The sequence below is a fragment of the Oculina patagonica genome, chromosome 1 (genome assembly GCF_052425735.1).
Source record: "Oculina patagonica isolate OP01 chromosome 1, crgOcupat, whole genome shotgun sequence".
Lineage (NCBI taxonomy): Eukaryota > Metazoa > Cnidaria > Anthozoa > Scleractinia > Oculinidae > Oculina > Oculina patagonica.
The window spans coordinates 14,255,659-14,280,607 of NC_135758.1; the positions used below are offsets into that span (position 1 = coordinate 14,255,659).

At 37.1% G+C, this 24,949-nt stretch overlaps 2 protein-coding genes across 2 annotated transcripts in view; one reads left to right on the forward strand and one right to left on the reverse strand.

Moving 5' to 3' along the window:
* Positions 1 to 17,578, reverse strand: part of LOC144658082 (focadhesin-like) — a 29,529-nt gene extending 11,951 nt beyond the window's left edge. The window contains exons 1-22 of the mRNA XM_078518405.1: positions 17,498 to 17,578; positions 15,027 to 15,101; positions 14,401 to 14,555; positions 12,947 to 13,048; positions 11,990 to 12,097; positions 11,447 to 11,595; positions 9,905 to 9,996; positions 8,987 to 9,074; positions 8,722 to 8,846; positions 7,861 to 7,948; positions 7,519 to 7,754; positions 6,689 to 6,783; positions 6,354 to 6,531; positions 5,952 to 6,056; positions 5,090 to 5,313; positions 4,354 to 4,498; positions 3,646 to 3,780; positions 3,153 to 3,203; positions 1,949 to 2,032; positions 1,475 to 1,643; positions 682 to 861; positions 42 to 160 (exon numbers count right to left, since the gene is read on the reverse strand). Coding sequence (XP_078374531.1) covers positions 42 to 160; positions 682 to 861; positions 1,475 to 1,643; positions 1,949 to 2,032; positions 3,153 to 3,203; positions 3,646 to 3,780; positions 4,354 to 4,498; positions 5,090 to 5,313; positions 5,952 to 6,056; positions 6,354 to 6,531; positions 6,689 to 6,783; positions 7,519 to 7,754; positions 7,861 to 7,948; positions 8,722 to 8,846; positions 8,987 to 9,074; positions 9,905 to 9,996; positions 11,447 to 11,595; positions 11,990 to 12,097; positions 12,947 to 13,048; positions 14,401 to 14,555; positions 15,027 to 15,101; positions 17,498 to 17,554 — 2,760 coding nt within the window. The 5' untranslated portion in view covers positions 17,555 to 17,578. The remainder of the gene's footprint in view (positions 1 to 41; positions 161 to 681; positions 862 to 1,474; positions 1,644 to 1,948; positions 2,033 to 3,152; positions 3,204 to 3,645; positions 3,781 to 4,353; positions 4,499 to 5,089; positions 5,314 to 5,951; positions 6,057 to 6,353; positions 6,532 to 6,688; positions 6,784 to 7,518; positions 7,755 to 7,860; positions 7,949 to 8,721; positions 8,847 to 8,986; positions 9,075 to 9,904; positions 9,997 to 11,446; positions 11,596 to 11,989; positions 12,098 to 12,946; positions 13,049 to 14,400; positions 14,556 to 15,026; positions 15,102 to 17,497) is intronic.
* A 53-nt stretch (positions 17,579 to 17,631) lies between these two features.
* LOC144658116 (protein pygopus-like) lies at positions 17,632 to 24,378 on the forward strand. Its single transcript, XM_078518457.1, has 3 exons — positions 17,632 to 17,734; positions 20,842 to 21,032; positions 21,953 to 24,378. Exons 1-3 carry the CDS (start codon positions 17,698 to 17,700, stop codon positions 22,202 to 22,204), a joined length of 480 nt encoding a protein of 159 aa, XP_078374583.1. The 5' UTR covers positions 17,632 to 17,697; the 3' UTR covers positions 22,205 to 24,378.
* The last annotated feature ends 571 nt before the right edge of the window (positions 24,379 to 24,949 follow it).

Consider the following 24,949-nt stretch of genomic DNA (forward strand, 5'->3'; position numbering starts at 1 on the left):
ACAAACTGCAGTTTCTATCCCAGCATGTAATCACTGTTTACCTCATGAAGCAGTGAGTCCAACATCTGTCTGTATCTTCGGGCACAATTCACTAAATACCTTCTGGCACGTTTCCCTTCATGTTGTTCAAAAGGAGGCTCAAAACAAAACAACAGCCCCGCTGATTGAAAACAAAAAACGAATTCTTTTAATAAAGAAATACAAACAAATAAACAACCAAGCAAAACACACTTTCGATCGCTTCCACTAATTATGTCTCTTTGCTAATAAACATAACTGTTACAGTGATATACATGATCAATTAAAGCAACTCTGTTAAATTAAACGTTTTTTAACAAGCCCCTGCTTTCTATTAAGCCTTCCCTTTCTTTTCCCTGACATAATAAATTAAGACAATTTATAAACTACCGTTTGGAGTAATATTTGCCCACCATATTTACCTTTCAGTTTACTTTATCAATTTTTTGTTTTTGTAGACAGAACTGAGAAGTACCCACTAAAAGTGTCCCAAACATATTTTATGTGTGATTTAAAATAAGCCCCACCCTCGCTACCCCCAGGGGCCTAGTAGAGCTTTTACCGCAACTGTCAAATACTCTGACACAATATGACGAATGTAACGTCAAAATAACAGAGATATTTTTTTAGTGCCCGAATTATCTTATTTTGTTCATGTTTTACCTGCAAGTCCTTGATTGAGTCCAGGTGACTTGGACTTTTCATACTGAGCCGTCAAGAACCCTGGGATGGATTGCATGTTCCTGTCGTGAGATGATGTACCACGTGACACAGTGTGAGCCAGGCCACGTGGCAGCGATGCAGCTTCCATTCTTATCATGTTGATTAACAGCTTCTCAAAGCCTGCATTTAAACAATCATGAAGAACTGTTATAAGTACATGTGTTGTATATTCCATTAGTCTATTTGTGTAATAACCAGTGATGGGAGGACACGAAAACTACTCAACACATGCAAGCTCTATTGGTGCTCTAGAAACAACCCAGTGTGGAATACTATATCTACCAAGTACAAATAAAAAACCATCCTACTTAACGTCCTTACAAAGACACCAATAACAATGACTCAGCAGATCTCAAGAACGTAATAGTCCCAAAGATAATATAGTTATTACGAATCTCTGTGGGATTGTGACCCGACTACATTTCATAGGATGAGGGTATATCAAAGTTTAAGACCTGCATACATTTAGTACATAGTGGCACCCTTTGGTCACGAATACCTCGGTAGATGTCTTGCTAGTTTTAAAGGACCCATGGCACAATTTTTAAAATACATTTACTGTTACGTATATAACAATTCTGCCATGTTTTAGATGTAAGTTGTTAGAAGTCCAGAGTCTTCTTGTGAAACGAATAAGGGCCCAAAAGCACTGAGCTTTATCAGTGCGTATTATGGACTCAGAGGTTGGATTATAGTAAAAACGAATGACTCAGAAAAGTGTGAAAAGCATCACCTGGGAGTACGTCTTGGTGTATCATGTGTAACAATTCAACATAAGCCGTCCCTGGTGGCGTCAAGTTATCAATGGATTCCTGCACAGAAGCTTCATCTTCATGTTCATCGCTCTCATCATCATTACGTTTTCTGGAGGCCAGCAACTTTTCTTTTAATGGATGGTAGATCTGTGTGTAGAATTCAGATATATTTATGTATACTCATTAAAAACGCTCTTCCGAGAGTACAGCTGTTAAACAGAACGTGGTGAAGGTACATAGTTTTCACTGTCCAGACCTACCTGTATTATCACATAATATGAAGATCACCATTTTTATTTTTTTAAAGGTTTGGTAAGCAATTACCATTGACATAAGAGGTATTTCCTTCCAAAATTCTGAGTGAATAGTTTTGATTTCCAGAATAAACGATCATGCTAAAAGGAAACTCAGCAGTTACATTGTTAGTGCCTATACACTGCTGTACATTGTACCTTTTCAGGAAGATGAATAAGCTTGAAGTCAGATGGATCAAACATTGACAGGGCTGTGAAGGCAGCACGAGCCACAAGTGACTCCTGAAGGTAAAATAACAGGACATAAGCCACATGTACCACTAATAAAACAGTTCTGAAAGCCTCACTTTTGTAACTCTACATGTGCAAATATTTTGCACTAAAATACACAGTCTATAGAGCGTACTGACTATAGAATCACCAGAAACTCGATGGAAAACAAACAGTAAATTTAATGTGCTCGTCCGTTACAGAGCCATTTCACGCACTAGATCACACTACACTTTGAATACATAATCGAGAGCATTATATCTAAGGACAACAATAACACACTCGCGATTGGCTCACACTCTCTCTAGAGAATCCACACACGCACGTTCGACCGCTCGACACTACACTGACTACACTGTTAAATACTGGGGGAGTTATAACACCTTCATTTCGGTGCCTTCCTTCCAATAACTTCCTTCTTTCTAATATATGCCCCCTTTTAAATGTGTTCTTTCAGGTAAGCGGCCCTATTCCACAGTTAAACCCCTGTGCCCAATAAATAAATAAATCAACTTTGTTTAAATCAACTTTGTTTAACGAGGGTTGCACGTAACAGTCTTCGACTGACAAACCTGTGGCCCTCGGATTCCCGATCGAATTGGAATTTAGAAGTGTTGGTTTTTGTGGAGGGAGGAAAACCGGAGAACCCGGAGAAAAACCCTCGGAGCCCAATAGCACTCCAGCCTATATTTTCAATAAATGAGAAAGTCAATCTTGTATTTACTGGTCACACATCTTAAGCTGATATGTCTTTTACGTCCCTAGATCAACTGATGTCTTCATGTGGCAGTATTCCGCAGGCTAATATTAGGCTTCCTGGGACAACAACTACCTTTGGATCAAAATTGTCCACAGTTGTCCTAAGCTGTACCAACATGTCTGTAGTTTGCTGTCTGAACATGGCCAGTTCGATAGTAACTAATGGACAAGTCATGGCGGGACAACTACAGACAAGTGTGGTCAGCTTAACACAACTATAGATAGTTCGGACAGCTAAAGGACAACTTCGGAAACAAGAACGGATGATTTTGTAACAGGACAATCCGTGGCGTATTCAGTTTTTCTTTCATTCGCTGCTTTTAATAAACTAGAAAGATAAGATCACAAATATAATTTATTACATTAATCATACCTGGTGTTGGGTTAACGACCATAAGAATGAAAGAACATGATTCTTGAAATCCTAGCGTGTAATAAATGTGATACAAAGTTAATATGGAGTGTAATTCATGGACACTAATGAAATATGACTGAATAAGACTGTATAAACATCCACAACTTATCCAATACCGCAATATTATTATATGGCTGGTGTTCATAGCCGATAAAACGCGCGTTCTGATTAGCAATTTTAGCGCCCAATATAAGTTATTGTTAAAGAGAGCCGGCGAGAAATTCTTAAAACCCACTTTTTTTTATCAAAACTGCAACAGTTGGCGAATCTTTGACCCTAACGAGTAAGACATTTCAAGAAAACGACGTTGTCAGTGGCGTATTTTACAACAAGGCCTCAGTTTGAGATTTTTCCGTAAAGATTTCACTCTCGGTCAATAAGTATTTATTAGTAAGCCTTTTTCTAAATAAGTTCTTGTCATTGAAAAACAACTGGAATAAACCATACGTACCTGATAATCTGACGAACTAGTAGCTAGACTGGGTACAATGCTGAACAACTGACATAAACTGCACAGAACCTGAGGCCTTCTATCCAGACTGAGTTTCACTGAAAGAACTTTCCATGCTGTGCACAGGTCTACAACCTTGAAAAAACAGTGTATGTCATCAAAGGTGAAAATAACAATTAATTACACATAATGGTAACATTTATGACTGAAAACCAGGTAAATATCTAACTCCACAAGTCTTTCGTTTCTGTTTGATAGCTTAGTACATATTTCATAATTACAGCGGAAACTTGATAGAACGAACCTCTTTAGTTTATAATGAAGCCCCCAGTATAAAACAAACAACATTCTTCAGTAGTTATTTTACTTACAGCAAAATGTACAAAAACAGAACCCGATATAACAAGCACATCCCCATTCCCTTGGCACTTCGTTATCGGAGTTTCACTGTAATAACTGCACCACTCGATAATGTTAAGCATTTACATAATGGAATGTATATTCATACATGCTAGATATTGCCTGCATTCCAACCACAATCTTTTGCTTGAACATAGCCAAAAATTGAGAAACTCCGCGCTACATTGAAATCAACATTCTCTTTTTTAATTCAACTGAAACCTGTATACATGTAATTTGCAATCCTAATGACAACGAACGCTCCTTGCAAAAGTGTCCACAGGTGTCACGTGACATGACCAGACATACCTCAGCTTTACAGAGCTCCTCCAGAGCTTGTAATGCTAGTGATACTACTAACACGGAGGAATGGTTTGCAGTCTGCCCAGGCTTTGTGTTTTCATCCAACAGTTTGGACAACAGGCTCAGTAGATCTGCACCATGCTGAGACGGTCTGTGGTTTCACAAAACAGTTGAAAGCAAGAATACATATAACACTAAGATACAAAGACAGTAACACATGCACCAGACAAGGTCTGGTTTTATTCTATGAATTCCTACCATGTTTTCATTTACTTTGCAAAAAAAAATCCTAAAACTTGCTCAACCTAAGCACAGAATCATCACAAAAAGAACATATTCCAGACATTCCATGCCACCATGATTTGATATATAAATCATGAATGATGACTGACCATCTTAGAATTCTGAAATGTATTGACAAAATAAAAACGCTTCCCACTTCTTTGACGTATTCTTAATAATTTTTTTTGGGCTGCTGTTGGTGGATTTATAACCGGCCTGTGAGATCTATTTTCCTAACACAATATAAGACTTAAAAAAACGTGTGTTAGAGTAGCATGAACAAACAAACTGAATGTACATGTTGTGATTTCATTTTACCGTTAGTACAATCTGGTATAACCGTATTGCTTTATATTCATTAATCATATATTAGAAAAATACAAATTGTACCAAGGGTAACATTGAACGACAATATACACATGTACAAGCCAAAGGTTACTTACTTATATGTTATCATTACCTTAATTTACAGATGTCCAATAAACAGGCTGCTTTGGCAATCTGAATCTCCAAGTTTAATTCAGCTCCCACATTAGTGTCAACTGCGTTAAGTGCTCGCTGAAGATGTGGGAAGACACGATTTTGCAACTGCCACAACTTGCACATCAATCTCAAAGACACAGGCTTCAGAGGAGGAGACTGTCCTATTGTCTGAATTGTGCGTAACACAGGGCCTATACAATACTAACATAACATAACATGAACTTTATTTAAACTCGAATTTTAGAGTAGCCTGAAAAAGGCTAATATCTTCGAAAACATAAATTGTATACATTTACATCTATTTACAAACAGCAATGATGCAGAAAGTGAGAGCTAAATAGTAGGTGCTGGGTAACGATATTTCAAAAAGGTATAATCCATTTAAAGTAATTAAAATGGGGTTATTCATTGTGGTTTTAAAGAAATTGTTACTTTTTTCATTTACAACACAATAAGTTTATGGACGACCTCGCCCTGGTTGTTCAAAAGGGTGGGTAATGCTATCTGTGGCACTGAATAAAATCTCTATCACATGGATATAAGTGTATCAAAAGCAACTACACTATTCCAGTAAACACATGTGATACACAATCAATCATTATCTGATGAAGATGAGTAGTATGTTAGTTAAACAGACAAATAGTCATCGAACTGACTAGATAGCCTGACAAACAACAACAACAACAAAGCTGTCACATTAATGTATATGAAAAACTTACATTTACACACATTTTGTACAAAACGGTTAAAAGCTATCAGGATTTTTACAGACCATTTGATGCAGCTTAGTACGTCACGGGTGTTGCATAATTTGCAATGTTGACACCAGTAGACTGTACCTTGTGAGTGACAAGTTGTGGTATGGTATAAAGAACTTGCTGCTTCACCTCAGGATGAGCTTCTTTACCAAGTTTGTACAGCAACAAGGGTAGAAAATAAAGAGCCTGAAACACATAACAAATGAATGTTGAATGTGCCTTGAGAGGAAACACCCTAAACAGGGTTAATTGAAATCAGGTATATCAGCAGTATGAAGCTCAATATCCAACTTGGTCCCAGCTCCCATTCAGTTCATGAAAACCTCATTCCTTGCTTCTCTTGCAAGCTCAGCCAGCAAGAAAGTGATTGTATTGGGCAATTATGTACACAATGTCCATTGAAATGTAATTGGCACCATTTAATGGAGAAACAACTACTGATTAATAATATTATGTAACTGCAGGCTGCACTTAATTCAGTACCTGTAATGGATCTGTCTTGGCGAGAATTGGAACTACTTTTAAGGCTTCCAAGGCGACGCATCCTTCTGACGTCACCAACAAAGCAGCTAACATTAGTGTCACATGACTCTGCACTTGACGTTGTGACGGAATCGAGCTCTGCAAACTGTTAAGCCAGTGCTTGGCTGTTGCATTGTTACTAGGAATGTGACAAAACAGCTACATGAGGTTTTTCTTTAGGCACTATAAAATTAATACATGATTGACTGAAAGAAAATACTGAGCTGATATCCATATATTTAACATGTAGGAATATAAATACCATGAACAAAAAATATATATTATATACTTTTTACCTAATTAATATGATCATTTCTTGAGAGCAGGCAGTCATTTGTCTAATACATTGGCTTAGAACTGATGAAGATGAATATACAGCCATCCCAGCAGTCTGAATGAAAATATATAAAATGAAATAATGAAATCATTAATGACATGAGACAACAGCAAAATGACATAAACAAACAGCGAAGTTTTGTTTCAAACATACTTGTGTGCATTGTTGTCTTAACATGTGAAACTAATTTTATTGCAAAACAAATGCAACAAAAAAATGCTAAAAATACAAGTATAACTGTATTTCAACCTCGTTCCCAGACCCTGTGGACGAGGTTGACTGTATTTCACTAAACAGCTAGGCTACCAAAAAAATTACTTTTTAAGTAATGTTAGCCATGATCACTTCACAGCATACAGGTTGACACCAACAGTGGTCAACTGGATATTGGCCAGTAAAAATAACACTTTGGCCTCCACAAGTTTAGAAACACAGGCCATTTTGGCCCAGAGAAATTCTTTAAAATTTGACTTGACTCATCTGATTAATTGAGAATAATTTGCATACTTTACTAGGACAACTTTGCAATATTATTACTAAAGTTTCTCCTGTACCTGGTCAGTACAACTTGGACAATGAACCAGCTGGAATGGCCAGGTCTAGCTACAGACACAATGTGCACATGCACTGTAGTTGCTATTTACGTGTAAATTGTGCATGTAACATTCTATGAGGAATAGTTTGTGAATCTCAACTGAATTACCAGCCAGTATTTCAACCACTTCAGCTTCTCAAGTAATAATTTCCTGCACTGTAGTCAAGACCCGGGCTGAACCTATCAATACTCACCATGATGCTTTCTTGTTGCTTGACCAGAGGAAGCACATGGACCTCAACATGCCTCAAGATTTGGAGAGCTATACAGCCTACAGACTGACTGCTGGGTATCCAAGGGCTAGACATGTGCTGCCTGGGTGAGGAGGTAATTATCTGAAGTATTGGTAGTATAAGGAGCAGGTGATTGACAAGCAGAGGAAGACAATCAGTTGTACAGTTTGGTAATTGAGATTGCACTATTGACAAGCCTAGAAAGATAAAGAAAACAAACTCAAGTTATAATTAGCCATTGCCTGTAGTAATGATCAGTTTATTAGTTATTATTGCTAGGTAGAACAGTTGGTTGATACTTACAGAGATGTAAAATATGAAGGTGGTAGTCTTCTGGTGCATTTAGGAGGAGTCTGCTTAAGGTTGGAATGACACACAAGTGTGAAAACACCTATTGAAATAGAAAGAGAAATCGATGTATTGAAGGTTTAGGATGCATTTATTGCCTTTGACTTATTTACTTTTGAAAATATGCACACGTATACATCAATTAAATTGAAACTAATTTCACAGGACCTAGGACTCTTAGAAGGGGTTAAAGTGACATCTATAACATTGCATGCAAGTGAAGCATAAAGCAGACTTCGCTTTTGCTGTCTTAATTTCTATCTACCTGGGCACCATGAGATTTTTTGTGTGTAAGAATTCATGTTGTGTATATATAGTGTTGGCAATAAAGTTCCGAATCTGTGGTCATTACCAGTCCCACTGGAGGTGTCATGGTCTGTATCTAGCTTAAATTAAGCCACTGATTTATCTAAACCTTGACAAAATCCTCATAGCTTGGTAAGTCTCTTCTAGAATCAGTGTGTAAAAATACCTCCATTTGATAGCTCTATATAAAATCAAAAACAGTTTTGTGCAAAGCAAGATATTCCAGATGTGTATGAGACTGGTACTAGTGTTGTGCATGAGATGTGGACATTTTAAAGAACACAAGGCAAAACAAGGTAAATGATCTTTTGTTTTCATTCCAGACCTTTAGTTATTTTCATCCTCCACATGGGTGAACACATGAAGAAGGCATTCATGTTCATGTACATACATGTATGCCTTCTTTTAGGGTACAAAATTCAAACCCAGATTCACACCCACATTTTAAAAAATCTGGCTCCAAATCTAAGATTACGCAGTCCCACCATATTCAACAAAGATGACGTATACCTGTGGGCAGCAATGTTGAATTGTTTGCAACAAAAGAAGAGATGTTGTCATGTCACAGCCATGGAACAGACTCTCACAGCACAGAGATAACAAATGATTCACCATCAGCTCCAAATGGCTTACACCTGCCACATAAAACAAACATCACTGGCTTGTGCAAGCTAAACTGCACTCTGCATTCTAGAATACTAATGACTGCAATAAGATAATAATTATTCTATGGTTCCTATCAAAATTAAAGAACTTAATAAATAAATAAGCATACCAGTATTTAAATCATCTTTGTGCTCTAGCAGCCATTGTGCTACAGTATGTACAAGGAAGGTGGTCTGACTCAATGATTTACCATCAAGCTATGAAACAAAGGAATAATTTATTAGTTTAACTAGTAATCCATGGTTTTATTTTATACTGTGCTTCACATATCTAAAAAAAAGTAAAATCATGATAAATGCTCAACTGTTCTGGATATATATTTTTTACAATATTATTATTAAAATTTGTATTAAAATTATTACACAAATCGTATGCTTCTTTAACACGTTGTAATTTGTCATGACTGATGCGAGGAATACTCAGTAATCACATATTATTGTGGTGGCTGGGTGAGAATGATTGGCAATAATAGGTCATTAATTAAAATAGAATAAAAAAATCAACAGGTAGCTGTAGAAAAAAAAAACATAAAATAAATATAAGCAAAATTTCCAACTCCCCAGGGGATTGCTACCCTGTTGTGGTTGAAAAACTTGCATGCTTCAGTGACCCCTAGATAAAGGCTGGCAGGGGCATACAAGTAGTCTACTGGTAGAGTCATAGAAGCCAGATAGGTCAGGGTAAAGGGGGAAACTGAACAAAAATCCAATGGTCTGAGTCTAGGTTGGGAGTAGGACATAGGGCTAACAACATACCAACTTCATAAAAGCCTGCTGTTACTGAAACAGTTAGTGCTAATATTAATTCAACCTAAACTGGGGTGCTGCTTTAGGGTCTGACATGATGCACTTGGGCAAAATTAGAGGAACAGGGGCGGGTGGTCGAGTTGGAATGTACATGTAGCATAGGTGTCAGCACATATCAGGGCAGTTTGGGGTGACAGCGTGATGGCCTGATGACCCTTCTGGTGTGAAGAGAATTTTAAAAGTTAAAAAGGAATTAAACTCCAGAAAGAGCATTTACTGACCTGGTAGCAGGGCACAACAGACATCAACAAATCTATAATATCTTCAGCCAGCAATTTTCTGTCAGCTACTGCCTTGTGGTTGTCATCTTTGCCTAGTATGCAAACAAATATATTCTATAAACAAGCAATGATTATAGGTTATGCACACCATTGTACTTAATGTGAAAGCAACATTGCCTTAATAAAATAATTATGATCCTAACAGTATGTGTGTCACATATGAACCAAGAAAAAATGCCCTCAGTACATGTAGCTTGCCATGAGTCTCCCTGTAGCTCAGTAATGTAAGGACATGGGTTTGATATCCACTAAGGACTCTTTGTCCCACACTTGTGTCAACAGAAAAATACATCTTTCTCAATTTAGCACAACATGTAACTTTCTAGCCTGTGTACAGCCGTCCCGCTCCCCTCAAAAAAATCGGAGAGGGGACGTCTGTGTTATGGCGTCCTTAATCGTGTTCCAGTATCCTGCTGTTATCGTTTTAAATTTCACATAAATTATTATATCGGATATCCGGTTGACCGATTGGAATCATGCGGTTCCAAATATAACAAAACAAACACGGGAGATAAAACATCATCGAGCTCAAGAAACAAAGCGCTAGATCAATAAAATGCAAGGAGAATAACGTTTACAGCAGAAAATCTAATAACCAACCTTCTTCGTTCTCCAAGTAAAGCTACAATGTTCAGTTTTCGGCACAGCCAGACACTGTCATTCGTACAATACATTGTGCAAGAGTATTAGTTAACTGCCGGACCCGGAATCACAATTATTAAATCGAAGAAGTCATTCGCCTTCACGCATAAATTCCAAAGCTTGTCCTTTCAAACCAAACATTTTAAATCGAAACGAGGCAAAACAAACGCACTAACGAAAAATTTGCTTTTAGAGGTTCAATCACCAGGAAATTTCGAGACCACGGTCTTCACCGAACTACGGCTCTTTCCACTGTAGTTGAATGTCAGCCGTCCCCCCCAGAACAGCTTGTCCGTACAATACTGCATATGTGCCTCAGAAACACGGCGCGAGACGCAAAAGGTTGTAAAGTTCGAATGCTCGCCGCACGCTGAAATAATTTGGAACGCCACAAGCCATTACCGCATAAATTAAATGCAATTATGAATGGTTTTTGTGTAAAGACCAATCAGATCATTTCCCACACATTCCGGGGAAACCACCCGCCGCGGAACACGATTAAGGACGCCATAACACAGACGTCCCCTCCCCGATTTTTTTGAGGGGAGCGGGACGGCTGTACACAGGCTAGTAACTTTCGAGCTCCTGGGCTCTCTAGTAAGCTGAGCAAGGTTCTACCTCTCACCCCATCCCATCTTAATTCTTCTTCAGTTTTCAGTGTTCTACATGTTGGCATTTGCAGACCATGAATATTCCATTTAGGGCTAGTAGCTCGCTACAACACTAGCTCTTGAATCACCCAAACACTTCACTTCTTATAAGCAATACAAACAGCTACAAAATTATGTTACTTAGTCATGACAGTATTCTTCTTACAGAGTGTACATAACAGAAGCATACCTGGACATTTCAGTAAACTGCTTGCTGTCTGCAGAAGACCTGTAACCAGTTGTTGTCTGACAAGTTTATTAACTAAAACTTTTGGATCCTGAAGCACAAACTTGAAAAAAGGCTCCAACATCTGCAGAATACTTTGAGGTTTGACAGAGCTGCAAACAAGGACAGTAACATACCAAGCTATAACTGCATTAGAATAGTACATCTAATATTCAGGACAGATTTTAGTTTTTAGTTTTTTAAATTTCATACATTAAAGTTTGTAAATTTTGTATATATATCATCATTTTAAAATTACTTTTTTATGAAATTTGCACTATACAAATTTTAACTATAAAATAATATATTTTACAGAAACCAAATAAATTCAGCTTTTATTTTCTTAAATGTCTCACACACACACACACTTTAAAGCAGCCACAATTAAGTGTCACTGGCAAACATTCATTTTTTGATGCTGTAGGATTGCATTTGGTCCTTGATGGATTGTATTACACTGTACATTCTGAACACACAGATCAGTATCATAACTGTGTACATTTGTACCTGTTGACACTGGTACTGTTCACAAGCAGTAAGTTTCCTTGTTGGATCAGAACTGTTGCATGTTCAGGACAACTTGTTAGCACTGTTATGAATGGGTGAGGAGGGGACCTGAAAAAAATATATGTTTAAAAACAAAACTTGGTCACATGTACAATATTTATTATAACACAGCCATAAACTAATAAAGAGCAGTGCTGTTGTTATAAAATTAATTCTTGACACTTTTAACTTACTATCAACCATCATCTATATGCCAGTTACAACTGTAGTTACAAACAGTAATAAACTACTTTGTACTTACAGTGTATGCATACATGGAAATGTAAGCTGATGTATGGTAGATTACAACCAAAGAATATTTCTCCAAAGTGTGTTGCTTTTATGTTTAGTACCTAAGTTTGTTACATGACCAACTGTTGTAAAAGTTCTATTAAAGACATTAGAGCTACAATTTTCACAACTTCATCAGTTCCTGGACCAATAAATATTGGACTCTTCTTATATGAATCATAATAATTATTAATTTGATGGGCCAAAAAACTACCTGGGTAGTACTTAATTATTTTATAAACATTCAGCAGAAAACATATTATATAATATATATGAAATATAAACTATAATTACCATAACCTACTATGCTTAGTGATTGGCTTAAAAATCTCGCGCCACTTTCTCAGCCAATTCTCAGCCAATCAGGAGTAAAACCAAAACCAATCGTGACTCACTCGCGCACGTTTCCCCGCTCTTCGTGCCAGCTACATGCATTTGCTTTGAGTTTTGATTGGTTCACTGGATTTTCTGTGTCCTTTGTGATTGGCCAGAGTGATAACTTTAGTTTTGGTTTTATGACACTCAATTGAAAACTACTCTATAATACATTAATATTTTATAGCCCTCTCACTACAGCTAGGTGGTAAGAAGAGAGGGGGCATTTTCAGAAAATAATTTTTTACTTACCTCAAAGAAAATGGGCATTTGTACTCTGTGCCATTTTTTGTACATTTGTGAACTTGAAAGGTCAGCAACGAAGTCAAGGCTTTGATTATGCCACTCAAATTCCTGTGTAATTTAAATAAACTACTAATAATAAATAATGCTCTAGTCTGCTTCAAAAGTCGCTTAACGTGTCTCTTCTGCTATAGCTACTTAGCCCTATTTTATTCCCAACTTTTTAATCATTACTACTGATTGTAAGTCACATTCAGGATGCATACATGTTACAAGGTACACGTATGACAGGGCTTAAAAAAGTGTCATCCCCTTCATACAGGACAAGCGGATTTTCTTGCAAGGCAACCTTTCACTTGCCCTATGGGCAAGGGCCCAGGCAAGTCATTTGCCAATTAAATCATAGAAATGGTTAACTTATACAACTGCCCTGGGAAATCAATATTTAAGAGCTGTTGTCCTAAGGGCAAGCTGGTATTCAAAAAATTTTTCAAGCCCTGTATATGATCAGCCAACAGAGCCAGCAGAGAGAGTTATAACAGCTACCCTCACTTGAATTTAATCTTCTTCAGTTCTTTAGTTGTTAGTTATAGCTTAAAGTGCTACTATGATCAAATTTGCTTTTTGGCATTTTATAAAGACTACTTGACCCTATTTTATTTCAAGTACAAAACTTGGATTATCTTGGTTATTTTTTCACAGAGACCAATAAAACTTGGCTGACTAATAGCTCTAGGCAACACACCTACAGTTATAATAAAATTTTGTTATAATGGCAACTCACTCATTTCCAGTCTCCTCCAATTTATTAAAAAAAATTTAAATTGTTTTTGTTCGGATAAATAAAAACCAAACAAGACATCTGTCTTATCCATTATGCTTGCCGGATCTCAGACATGTAAAGCATAATTGGCAAATATAAAAAATAATGCCAAAATTGGCCAGAAAAGCCTTTAGCTTCAGGGGGATCAGCCTAGTATGTCGCCATGGTAACCAAATTGTTAAGTTCATATTGTGAAACACAACTAGCAGAGTAATACTGCAAAGAATCAGAGACTTTCAATACAAATTGGCAGAGATATCACTTTTTCCATATTTGATCAGAATTTCGTTGAGTCTATGACATCATTACTTTGCTTATTTGCATATTTTAAAACTTAATAAATATCTCTGGAAAGAAAAGAGATACTGGTAAAGAAGAAAACAGCATTTTTCTTCTCATATACTATTAGAGTACTTGTTAATATTCTAAAACAGCAAGGAAAGAGAAGATACAAATTTTACCATAGTGGCACTTTACCTATGGCAATCTTTTGTATGCAATCACCATCCAAAAAATGTGGAGGGGGACAGGGGGTCGGGAGCCCAGGAGAAAAGGGGCGGGACACCCTGCCCCCCTCCACAAACTTCTACCTTGGGTGGCAAACAAAACTGCCCTCACTGTAACAGGATGTTTGACCCACCTTGCTGAAGGGACAGCGTTCAATAATCCACTAAGAATATAATCATATTCAGCATGATCATCAAAAACGAGTTGTACCAGGCACTGGCAACACAATCTGCTTACAGATTCTGAGGAATCTTCAGTCATCTCCCATAACACCTTTAATTCTGGAATCTTTGACCACAGAAAGATAGCAATGCAATATTAACTAAAGGGAGGTAGGTACATGTAGATAGTTCATAAGAAGTACGCTGTGTACAAGACAAATGCATACTATAAATTGAAGGGCTGGGGCTTGACCGACTTATGTCAAATTTCTGACTCATTTTCTATTTGTTGTCAGATGTGTCTAATTCTTTGCATGTGATCTACAAATTTATCGCAAAGCATTTCTCTGTATTTTATCCACTTGTTTTATTTTTATTTTCAATAAATAGCATTATGCAAAAGACTTCAACTATACTAGCGGCTTTCATATGCTGGGTAGGGGTTTTGCCCCTGGTAGGTTTTACCTGCCAGGGGAACAGGCTTGACAAAGTACAGCCCCTGACAGGTTGGGAAAGGGACCCTAGCATCACATGGAATGATGAAGCCTAGTGAGTGAGTATGCACTGGTCTAAGTATAGTGTGTATACATGTACTTACCTCTACAGACTTTTCATTTAAGATAGCTCCTGGTACCAACTTATTCAAGACACAATCATAAAGCTTCCATGCTGCCTATTAAACAAAGTTTTATAATTAAAAGAAAAAACAGGCACCCTTTCATGATTTTTTCCTGTTCCCCACCTTTCCCAAGGAATGTACACTATGAAGATACCGGTAAGTTTGCTTCTACCCCACTTGTTGAAGAGTTGTAAAATTTACTTGCAACTGAAGACAATATTTCCTCACACTCTTTTCACACACAATGGTCAGAAACAACACATGACCGAGCTGAAATAAGTTTGACCGGTCATCATGACCTGCATCTGTCTAAAAATTACTTTGAGCCATGCTCTCTGGTAAATCTCAAATGTGGCATGGTATTTAGACTACGAGCAGTCCCTATTTTTTCGCAGAGTCCGTCGAGCTTGAAGCGAAAGTTTTTTTTGAAGAGTCCGTCGAGCTTGAAGCGAAAAAAATTACACGCGGGGGGAGGAGTCGGGGCGAGGCGAGAAGAGAAAAAAATAGGGACTACCCGCAAAGCCACAGTGTTTGACCTTTCACAGCCGAGTGATTTATGGCTTCCATTTCAAATCTAATTTGCCCTGTCCACTAACATTTCTGCATTTTCACGTACTTTCAATTGACACCATTGCACTTAGTTGGGTTTGTCACGTACACATCAAACTCAAAGCTTTTGCGATGAATCGTCTGCAAAGTTTTATCTCTGGCGATTTATACAGTTCTAGCAATGTTTATTTTTTTAACACAGATTCACCTCTATGGGCTACTTAATGAAAAGGCAGCTTGATAAAAGTGTTTAAAGCGCTTCTGTTTGTTTAAATTTATTTACATGTATTCCCGGCTTATAATTTACAAAGCTTGCAAAAAACAGCCATTGTCTTGTTTTTGAGCCTTGAATTTCGGTGGAATAAAGCTACTTTTGGTTGACTTCTCCTCTATTATTTTCGCTCCGTACATTGGCAGACTTGCTGCTACACATACACTGAATTAAAAATGTTCTTCGGAGATGCAATAAATTTTATAGCGACAAAGTAAATATAAGTCTCAAGAAGTGATTTCGAAAGCTCAAAAGCTCCCGCTCTTATCGCTTCGCAATATGACATGCAAGTGTTGACAACGTATATTACGTATTGACATCTTGCTGTCAACGCTCCAAGCGTTAGCCAATCATATTTTTGCGTTGTGAGAGCAACGCATAATTCAAACAATGTGGCTTTGCGGGTAGTCCCTATTTTTTTTCGCTTCTCGCCTCGCCCCGCCTCCTCGCCCCGCGATAATTTTTTTCGCTTCAAGCACGACAGACTCTGCGAAAAAATAGGGACTGCTCGTAGTCTACATGATAACCCGACTGGGGGGAGGAGAATGTCATCTTATCATATCCCAAAGAACATTGAGGTCAACGACGGCTTTTATCTTTGATATTGCCCATCCATGTTATGGTCAATTGACAGCTGTCAAAACAAGGTATCGGCTGTCCAGTATCACATGACCATATCATGGGCTCAGGTGTACAACTCATCAAGGTCGCGTGTTTTTTGGAAGCTGACCACTGACCAAGGTTATAGTTTTCCATTGAATCGCAGGCTCAAATCTTACTTGTTTTGTCCAGGGTAATGACAGGATTTTGTAAGCGCAATTTCTGCAATTGGAGTTGACAATTTATTTTGCCTATGGATCTTTCTTGAGTAGTATACGTTAAATAACTTCAAAAACAGTATTTTCAGTGAGCAGTATTATCACAAAATTTTAAGAACCAGAAAATAACTGTGGAGCTCCACTTTTAGGCTTGGCTAAATCTATATATTAAGCCTCCCCTCTCTATTCTTACAGGCATACCAATATAGAAAAAGTGTCCAAACCTTCCCCATCTCACACAATGACATGGAAATGACGGTTATGGAGAAAACAGACCCCAGTACAAGGACCTTAAAATACTATAAGTAACCCTTGACCTAAGGGTGAGAGTTAGGGTTAACAGTTTGACAGAAAAATTTCTGTTTTGGGAAACTGTTGGTAGGCTGTCGTTAACCTGTCAGCAATCTGTTGGCCAACAGTTGACTGAAAGTCGGTGGTGGAAAGCTGTTTTTCACAATTACCAGATATTTTTTTTTTTTTGGGGGGGGGGGGGGAGGGTAGTCCATGGAGTCAGTGACTTGTCCACAACTCGAAATTGATGAAACCTGGTGTAGTTTGCAACAACGGGTTTGAAACAAAATTTGGTTTCGCGTAATTTAAGATTTGATTGTTATCGTGTAGACAGCGTTAGTATTTCAAGTATATACACGGAGGAACCACGGAAGTATCAAGTCTGCAGCCGGAGCAGCCGAGCGGAAGGTAAGCAACAGCGCAATATTATACAACCATTAATGTAGATAAAACTTATTGTAAGTTAAAGCACTGAACTTCTATGTAAACTGAGCTATTTTGAAGTAAAAATATCAATGTACCTGTGACTGATGCGAGCAATTGGCAAATAACAACCGTTTTCTCTGCTCGTCCGCCATCTTGAAAAAAGTACTCGAACCCGCGCTATTAGGTCAGTGGTATGTCATTTGAGAATGATTTACGTCATATAATGCTACACAGAATCTCGGTGACACAAAACATCCGCCATATTTGTTTGGTTGGCGTCGTTTGGTACAAAGGAATGCCCAGGCAAAGAAAAGTTCCTGCAAGATTCAGAGGTAAGAAAGATGGTTCCAGTAAAATAATCATCTTGTTATGTAAATATATGGAGTAAAAGATGGACTAAGACTTTATTGTCCAGCAATTTTTAAACTTAGGTCAAATTATTTCTCGGTTGAAAAAGCGAATCGACGAACTTGAATTTCCTTCGCTGCCAGATGCCTGATCATGCATTGCGTGCCCAACCACCTACAGATTAGTGAATAATCTTCTAGCAGATTATTCACTAATCTGTAGGCTGTGCGGATTCCCAGAATTAGCTGTAGGCTCTTAGCCAATGAGAAGACAGTGAGTTACTACAATGTATAATAATTAAAATTAGCTGATATTTCAAGCTTTGACAAGGTGAAAAGGGTATGCATATTGCTGGATATTAGTACAGGACAATGGAAAGATTTCTGTATAGCCCCATACTTTATTATATGCATACACATTATTCCATATAATCCTTCACACATGAACAGCAGTCATAACAGAATGAGAGTCACAAAATTGTATGCATAATTAAGTACGGGGCTACAGTCAACTCTCTCTCTCTAAGACGGACACCGTTGGGACCGACTCCAACCATCCGTCTTAGAGAGGTATCCGTCTTATAGGGAGTTTAGTTACAGTAAAATGACTAAAAAACGGCAGGGATGGCACCAACACCAGGGGTCTGTCTTACAGAGGTGTGTGTCTTATAGAAGAGTCTGTTAAGGTGGCTCCATAGGGTTTCTTGACCGCGCGAAGAATGGGTACGAAAATGGACGAGCTTAAAATGCTGGCAAATAAAAACAAACATGGCGGCTTCACGCGAGCGTGAAATTTTCGGTCAGAAAACGCGAGACTTGCTTCCTGCCAATAAAACAACACCCGTGCTTTCCTGTGTTGAGCAGATAAAAGAGTGTACGACACCCCCAAAGAGGTGTTTACAACGTCCGCGGTGCTTCTGGTCGCTTTTGTAAAGTTCGTACGATCGAAAGCAAAAGAGAAAATAGAGAATAGTCTTCGCGATTGTGAGATACTTCAAGCAGAATTTCAGAGATTCTGCTACATAAAGGATTTAGGTATGTCTCTAACGAACCTTTGTGTTAACAGATACTCGTACAAAAACAGACAACAACGGGGAACGCTCGTCTGTACACATCAACTCGTATGGTTCGAAAGTTCATGCATGCTCAAATAGCGATCTTGGACAATTTCTATTCTGATGACATTATAATTGTTATTCGGGCGAAAATAGAAGTTTTTCCCTGGGATTTACTAGAGTTTCCTTCAGTGAAATTCCTTAAAATTTGGCAGCGATGTGATACCTTTTTAACTGCCCTTTTTGCCGTTTTTTAAAAAAAATTTGTAAGCCAGTTTTTTTGCTTAGTCAAAAAACACAAAATAACCAAAAACGAAAAAGCGACCTGGACAACCCCTACTTTTTTTGTTTTTTGTTTTTAAAAGCTACTTCTCATCAGATTCAATCCTTTGGGAGAATTTCAAAAATTTTCACCGAAGAAAATTAAAGAAATTTTAGATCAAAGCCACGAAAATACCAAAAAATAGGACTTTTTGGGTAGATGTAGCTCAAAAGCAAAGGCCGTTATTTAAAAAAAAAAATAATGCACAACATATTTTAGTCTTTGTTTTTAATATTTCGGCAGCTTTTATTTAACTAGTTTAAAAAATAACATGAAAATGATGTCTTGATGGGAATAACTTGTGCGTGCGCCGTAATATCTCAAAACCCTATGGAGCCACCTTAAGAGAGAGTTCATTGTATACGCAAATCCCACCTTACTGGTCAACTGTGGGGCAAACCACATGTATTTGGGGAAGACTTTCAAAAATACTCTACAAAATAAAGGTTACCGGTACTTAGCATTTCTGTCACTGGTCCATACATATGTTAGAAAATACATGTATTAGTCTGGCTAATTTTACAAGCGTATGTAACATACATGTACATATATGAATCAGGAAACCTGGTCAAAGTTGGGGTCCTCAGGGAAACGCACAGTATGGGAGGGGGAAGAAAAGCATAAAACTATCTATCTTTAATAAAATTACGGTAATAATAAAATATATAGACGATATTACATGGTTGCGCGGAGATATGAAGTTTATCTTCAAGTGTTCAAATCGATAACTCACAAGTGAGCTCGGCGAACGAGTGGGATATCGATTTGAACACGAGAAGATAAATTTCATATCTCCAAGCAACCATGTAATATTCTGTTTATTATATAAACCTACTAATTACGATGTTTTTGACGATTTTCCGAAGATTGCCGACCATTTTCCGAAGATTTCCGAAGATTTGCAAAATGTTGTCCGAAGGTCGTACGAATGTTTCCGAACATTTTCTGAACTTTTCCGAAGCTATCCGAAGATTGCAGAAGATTGCCGAGAAAGATCCGAAGATGTTTCGACTTAATATCGATTTACTTTGGCTCATTCAGCATTGAAACAGGGCAAACTTGTCAGAAAAATGTTTCGAAATCGATATCTTCACGTGTGAAAATATGATTTTTTCGCATGAAAGATTTCCTGGTATTTCACTGATGTTTATATAATAATAAAAATCTTTATAACACAACATTATTTTTTGTAGCATCAATTTTTTTCATTTTCATGATTTTTTTTAATCCTTAAAATTTGATGTTTAGTGAAAAGAAAGTGGCGTATTTAATAAAGGAAATCTGAAACAAATCCTTCAAAATATTTGAGAAAATTAAGTGTCGCAAAATATCTTCCAGAATTGTGAAATTAACTTGTCATGAATATTTATGATAATGGATAGTACATGTACATGTGTGGATATAAATCTTTCCCATTGTTCTGTCTTGTTCTTATTACATTACATGTTAGCTGCTTCTTGTTTCACATAAGACTTTTCCACAAGCTCTCTGTTGACATTATTCAAGGCAATTTACTGTTGTTCTGTAAGTGATTACATATGTTGTGTTTAAATTTATCTTTGATTTAAAAATTTTAAACAAGATTGATTTTATTTTTCATTGTCTCCTACATGTATTTATTATCATAATCTCAAACAAAAGGGAAAAAATCCTGACAGGTTAAAAAAAAATTTAACCAATGATAAAATATAAACCACAACATTTACACTTTGTAGATGGTCTTAATCCTGATGAAATAGAAGGTGAAGGAGAAAGCAGTGGCTCAAACCCTGAGAGTCCACAGAAGAAACAGAGAAAGGAGAGTTCTGGCTCCTCTGATCTGGCCAGCCCTGTAACATCAGCTCAACACTTTGGAGTGCCTCCTTCCTTCACCACAGAATCCAATACACATTCACATCCTTCTGAGGTACAGTTATTATTAGGCTCGATTTCCAGCCGCTTTTCGGGAAACAAAGACCGGACTCGAGGAGGCGGCGGAAATCGAGCCTAAGTTATTATAGAATAGTTAAATACGGAGAAAAAATTATAGACTACATGTAATGCACTACAGTTCTGTTTTAAGAGGACCAGTTACATACAGTTGTAGTCCTCTCTCGTCAGGTGTGTAATTATGCTAACAGTTGTTTTGTTGGAATAGGTGCTGGCATGGCCGGCCATAGTTTTCAAGCTAAGTGTGAATTGCTTGTTTTTGTATTTCAGGGACCAAATGTATTTGCTTAGTTCTGTTACATTTCTTTTGTTTACATCCTTGAAGGAGGCTGCGTGATTACAAAACCTTGTTTTGAAGGTGTTTGCTTTCCCAATAATCCAATCCAGGTCAATCCAATATGTTTCCTTTCCTTTTTCTCTCTCGATGGTAGCTTGATAGATGACATTTTCTGTTGGGCATTTTCTGCTCAGCAGACAGTTAGGCTTAATCTGACAGTTGCATGATTTTTACGGCATTGAGGGGCTTTTTTTCGAGAAGAGAGTTGTTGTGCGTGCTAATTTTTGCATCTAGATTGGGCATGCATGAGTAGCTCACTTTCAGGTGCGGGATTGCTTAATAAGAGAAATGAACTTGCAAGTGCATGCAGGCTTGCAGGGGAATACCTTTAGCTAAAGCATGAATGACAGTATTTAAGGATCCTTGAACTTTTAGCATAATTACGCACCTGACGTCTGAGGACACAAACTGTGGAATTATTTGTTTCCACCTTACAAAGAACAATTTAATAATACATCAAGTTATTTTGTAATGTACAGTCACAGTCTCTTTCTATTGCTATCAGTAATTATGTGGAAGAGTCTTTACAAGATAGCATTTTGTTTTTGTTTTTCCCACAGGGTCCTGTAGAAATGAACAGACCTAGCCTTGAAATTGATCCAGTGTATCCATGCGGCATCTGTAAGAGGGAAGTAAATGACAATGATGATGCTATATTCTGTGAGACGGGCTGCGCTCAGTGGTATCATCGTGTGTGTACAGGGCTGACTGAACTTGCTTATGACCTGCTTACTGCTGAGACGAATGCCGAGTGGGTCTGTGATAACTGTATTGCAACTAAAAGTATCCCATTAGTCAAGCTGAAAAGTTGACTTGTAGACTTTACCAATATATCTGTGTCTATTCATACACAAGTAAATGACTGCAAGATTAGTAAACATAAAGTGCTAAGGCTTCATGTACATATACTGTGTACAACAGTCCTAATATTAATTTGTTTCTTCATTCTCGTACATATCTACATTTTCAAATCTAAAACCCCATTGATACTTGACAAACTAAACCAAGTTTAAAAAAGGCAGAAATTTCTTAATTTAACACAAGTTTAAAGTGAGTTTTTACTTGTAGTTTTATTATTGCCCATAACCTTTCAAACATGTTTAAGCTTTAGTATGAATGGAATATATGTTGTGGTTTAAATTGATCTCTGGTTTAAAATTTTTAAACCCCCCAGCATTTATTTTTATTTTTTATTGTTTCAAATTCATTATCATTATCTGAAAAGAGGAAAATAAAAATCAAACTGGTTTAAAAAATTTAAAACCAAAGGTAAATTTAAACCACAACATATACAGTGTACTTTTTTTTCTTTTACTGAGCTTCTTTTTACAGACACTTTTGAAGAGTTATAACTATTGTCATAATTTCCAAAATTTGTATCCAGTGATAAACTAAACAAAATATTACAAACACAACATTAAATTTAACGGGTTATGATCTTCAGTTCATCAATGTGAAGCATTTTATAATGGTACATTTCTAACATTGATATCTAGAATAAAGAAAATGATGGCAATTAATAACAAAAAGCGAAATAAATAAAGGAAATTACATGGTTGTGCGGAGATATGAAATTTATCTTCGAGTGTTCAAATCAATATATCATGAGTGAGCGCAGAGAACGAGTGAGATATCAATTTGAACATGAGAAGATGAATTTCATATCTCCAAGCAACCATGTAATATTCTGTTTATTATAAACCTACTAATTACGATGTTTTTGACGATTTTCCGAAGATTTCCGACCATTTTCCGATGATTTGCAAAATGTTGTCCGAAGGTCATACGAATGTTTCCGAACATTTTCCGAACTTTTCCGAAAATTTCCGAAGATATCCAAAGATTGCCAAGGAAGATCTGAAGATGTTTCGACTTAATATCGATTTACTTTGAATTGGCTCATTCAGCATTGAAACAGGGCAAACTTGTCAGACAACGTTTCGGAATGCATTGAATAACATACCAGTGTTACATTTTTTTTGTTTAAGCTTATTGTCATTTCTTTGTTAATTTATCGCTTTAGAAGTTACAGTTTTCACGTTGGATTAGAACAAAATGAGTATCTTACATCCATAACAGTGCTAAGGAGATTTATAGAGTACTGATTAATATCTGTGTACTGTAGCTTGTTTGCGTATTATTTTATGAAGAGATTTTGCTTTTAATTTGATGACAGCAGAATGTTGCACCTGCCCCAAATCACATTCGCATTATAATCCCAACCGTTTTTAAGGTACAAAATTTTCGCACCTGGAAGTTTAAAGTATTTTTTACTTAGGAAGGTTTCTTAGGATTTCTGTACACTAAGTAAAGAGGCATATTAATTTGTAGCAGCTGCATTGTGCTTTCCTCTGCATTAATGTACAACAGTGCAATGCAGTCAACCAGCTGTCCATGTCTCTATAATATTTTACTTGTATAATATTTGTCCTTGTATATACTGGGTATGGGTTCCAAACTTTACCCTTTATTTTAATGCAGCTTTACTTGTTAATTTCCTCTCAGACATCAGCATTGCTTACTAATTGCGTTAATCTGAACGACTTGCCATGAACTACTGTACACCCCTAGATGTAGTTGTACGCTGTACTAGGTGACGCTTGTGGCGCTTGCTATCACTTAAAAGTATTATAGGCTTTCGTTGTGTAATTGTGCTTTAAATGCTCAAATATGATTCAAGTAGCTAATTCACAAAGTGCCTTTGTTTATTGGTAAGTCAAGAGTTCAGATGAAAATAATGTTGCTGACATATGGCATATTTCGTTCACAATTGAAGTGTTCGGGGTTGCCTGGCAAAATGTGGCACTGACTTGATTCCCGATTGGCCAGCATTTTAGTACAGTATGTCTATTACACTCATTTTCTATTGCAAAACAACGCATAAATCATAGGCTCACTTTATTAGTGTCATACATTTTACGTTCTTTATACCTTCTGTATTTATAACCATACACAAAGTAATAAAATGTTAGTTATGCCACTACCATTAGGGTTTGATGTCTTACATTTTGTGTGCTACGTTGTCAAGGTGTTTCCGGTTTCTATTGCACTACGTTGGCAATGCGAATTTTCACGTTGAGCCTGACAGATAAATAAACAGCCTGTTTTGGTTTATTCCCCAAGCCTTAGAATCAAGTTAGAATTTGGATATTGGCCTATAAACGCACGCTTCACTGATAACCTAAATCAGCCAATCAAAATTCTTTATTAGTCTCCCGTCGTTTCTACGTATTGGACCGGGATTTTTGAAGTTTCTACAACTCTTTTTTAATCATTACGTTGTTTAATAAACTCTTAACAACCAATCTTGATCGTAATCGTACTGGTAGAATAAGGGCGCTTGGTCTTTTCTTAGAATCTTCATGCCCTTGAAACACAGCCGCTACTGCGTACGGCAAAGAGTACGAACCGAGGTCTGATATGCTACTCTGCTGTCCCTGGATACCAGAAGTTATGCGGCATGGATCTGACGTTTGCTTTATTAAAGTACTTTTTAATTAACAATACCATCTTCAAAGTTCAAGATTAAAAACAGTACATCATTGTGAATTTCATCT

Excerpts from the sequence above, each read along its gene's own strand:
- LOC144658116 (XM_078518457.1), top strand. The coding sequence starts at position 17,698 with ATGCCCAGGCAAAGAAAAGTTCCTGCAAGATTCAGAG. Across the intron at positions 17,735-20,841 it reads AGTTCCTGCAAGATTCAGAG|ATGGTCTTAATCCTGATGAA; the intron begins GTAAGAAAGATG and ends TACACTTTGTAG. Across the intron at positions 21,033-21,952 it reads CACATTCACATCCTTCTGAG|GGTCCTGTAGAAATGAACAG; the intron begins GTACAGTTATTA and ends TTTTTCCCACAG.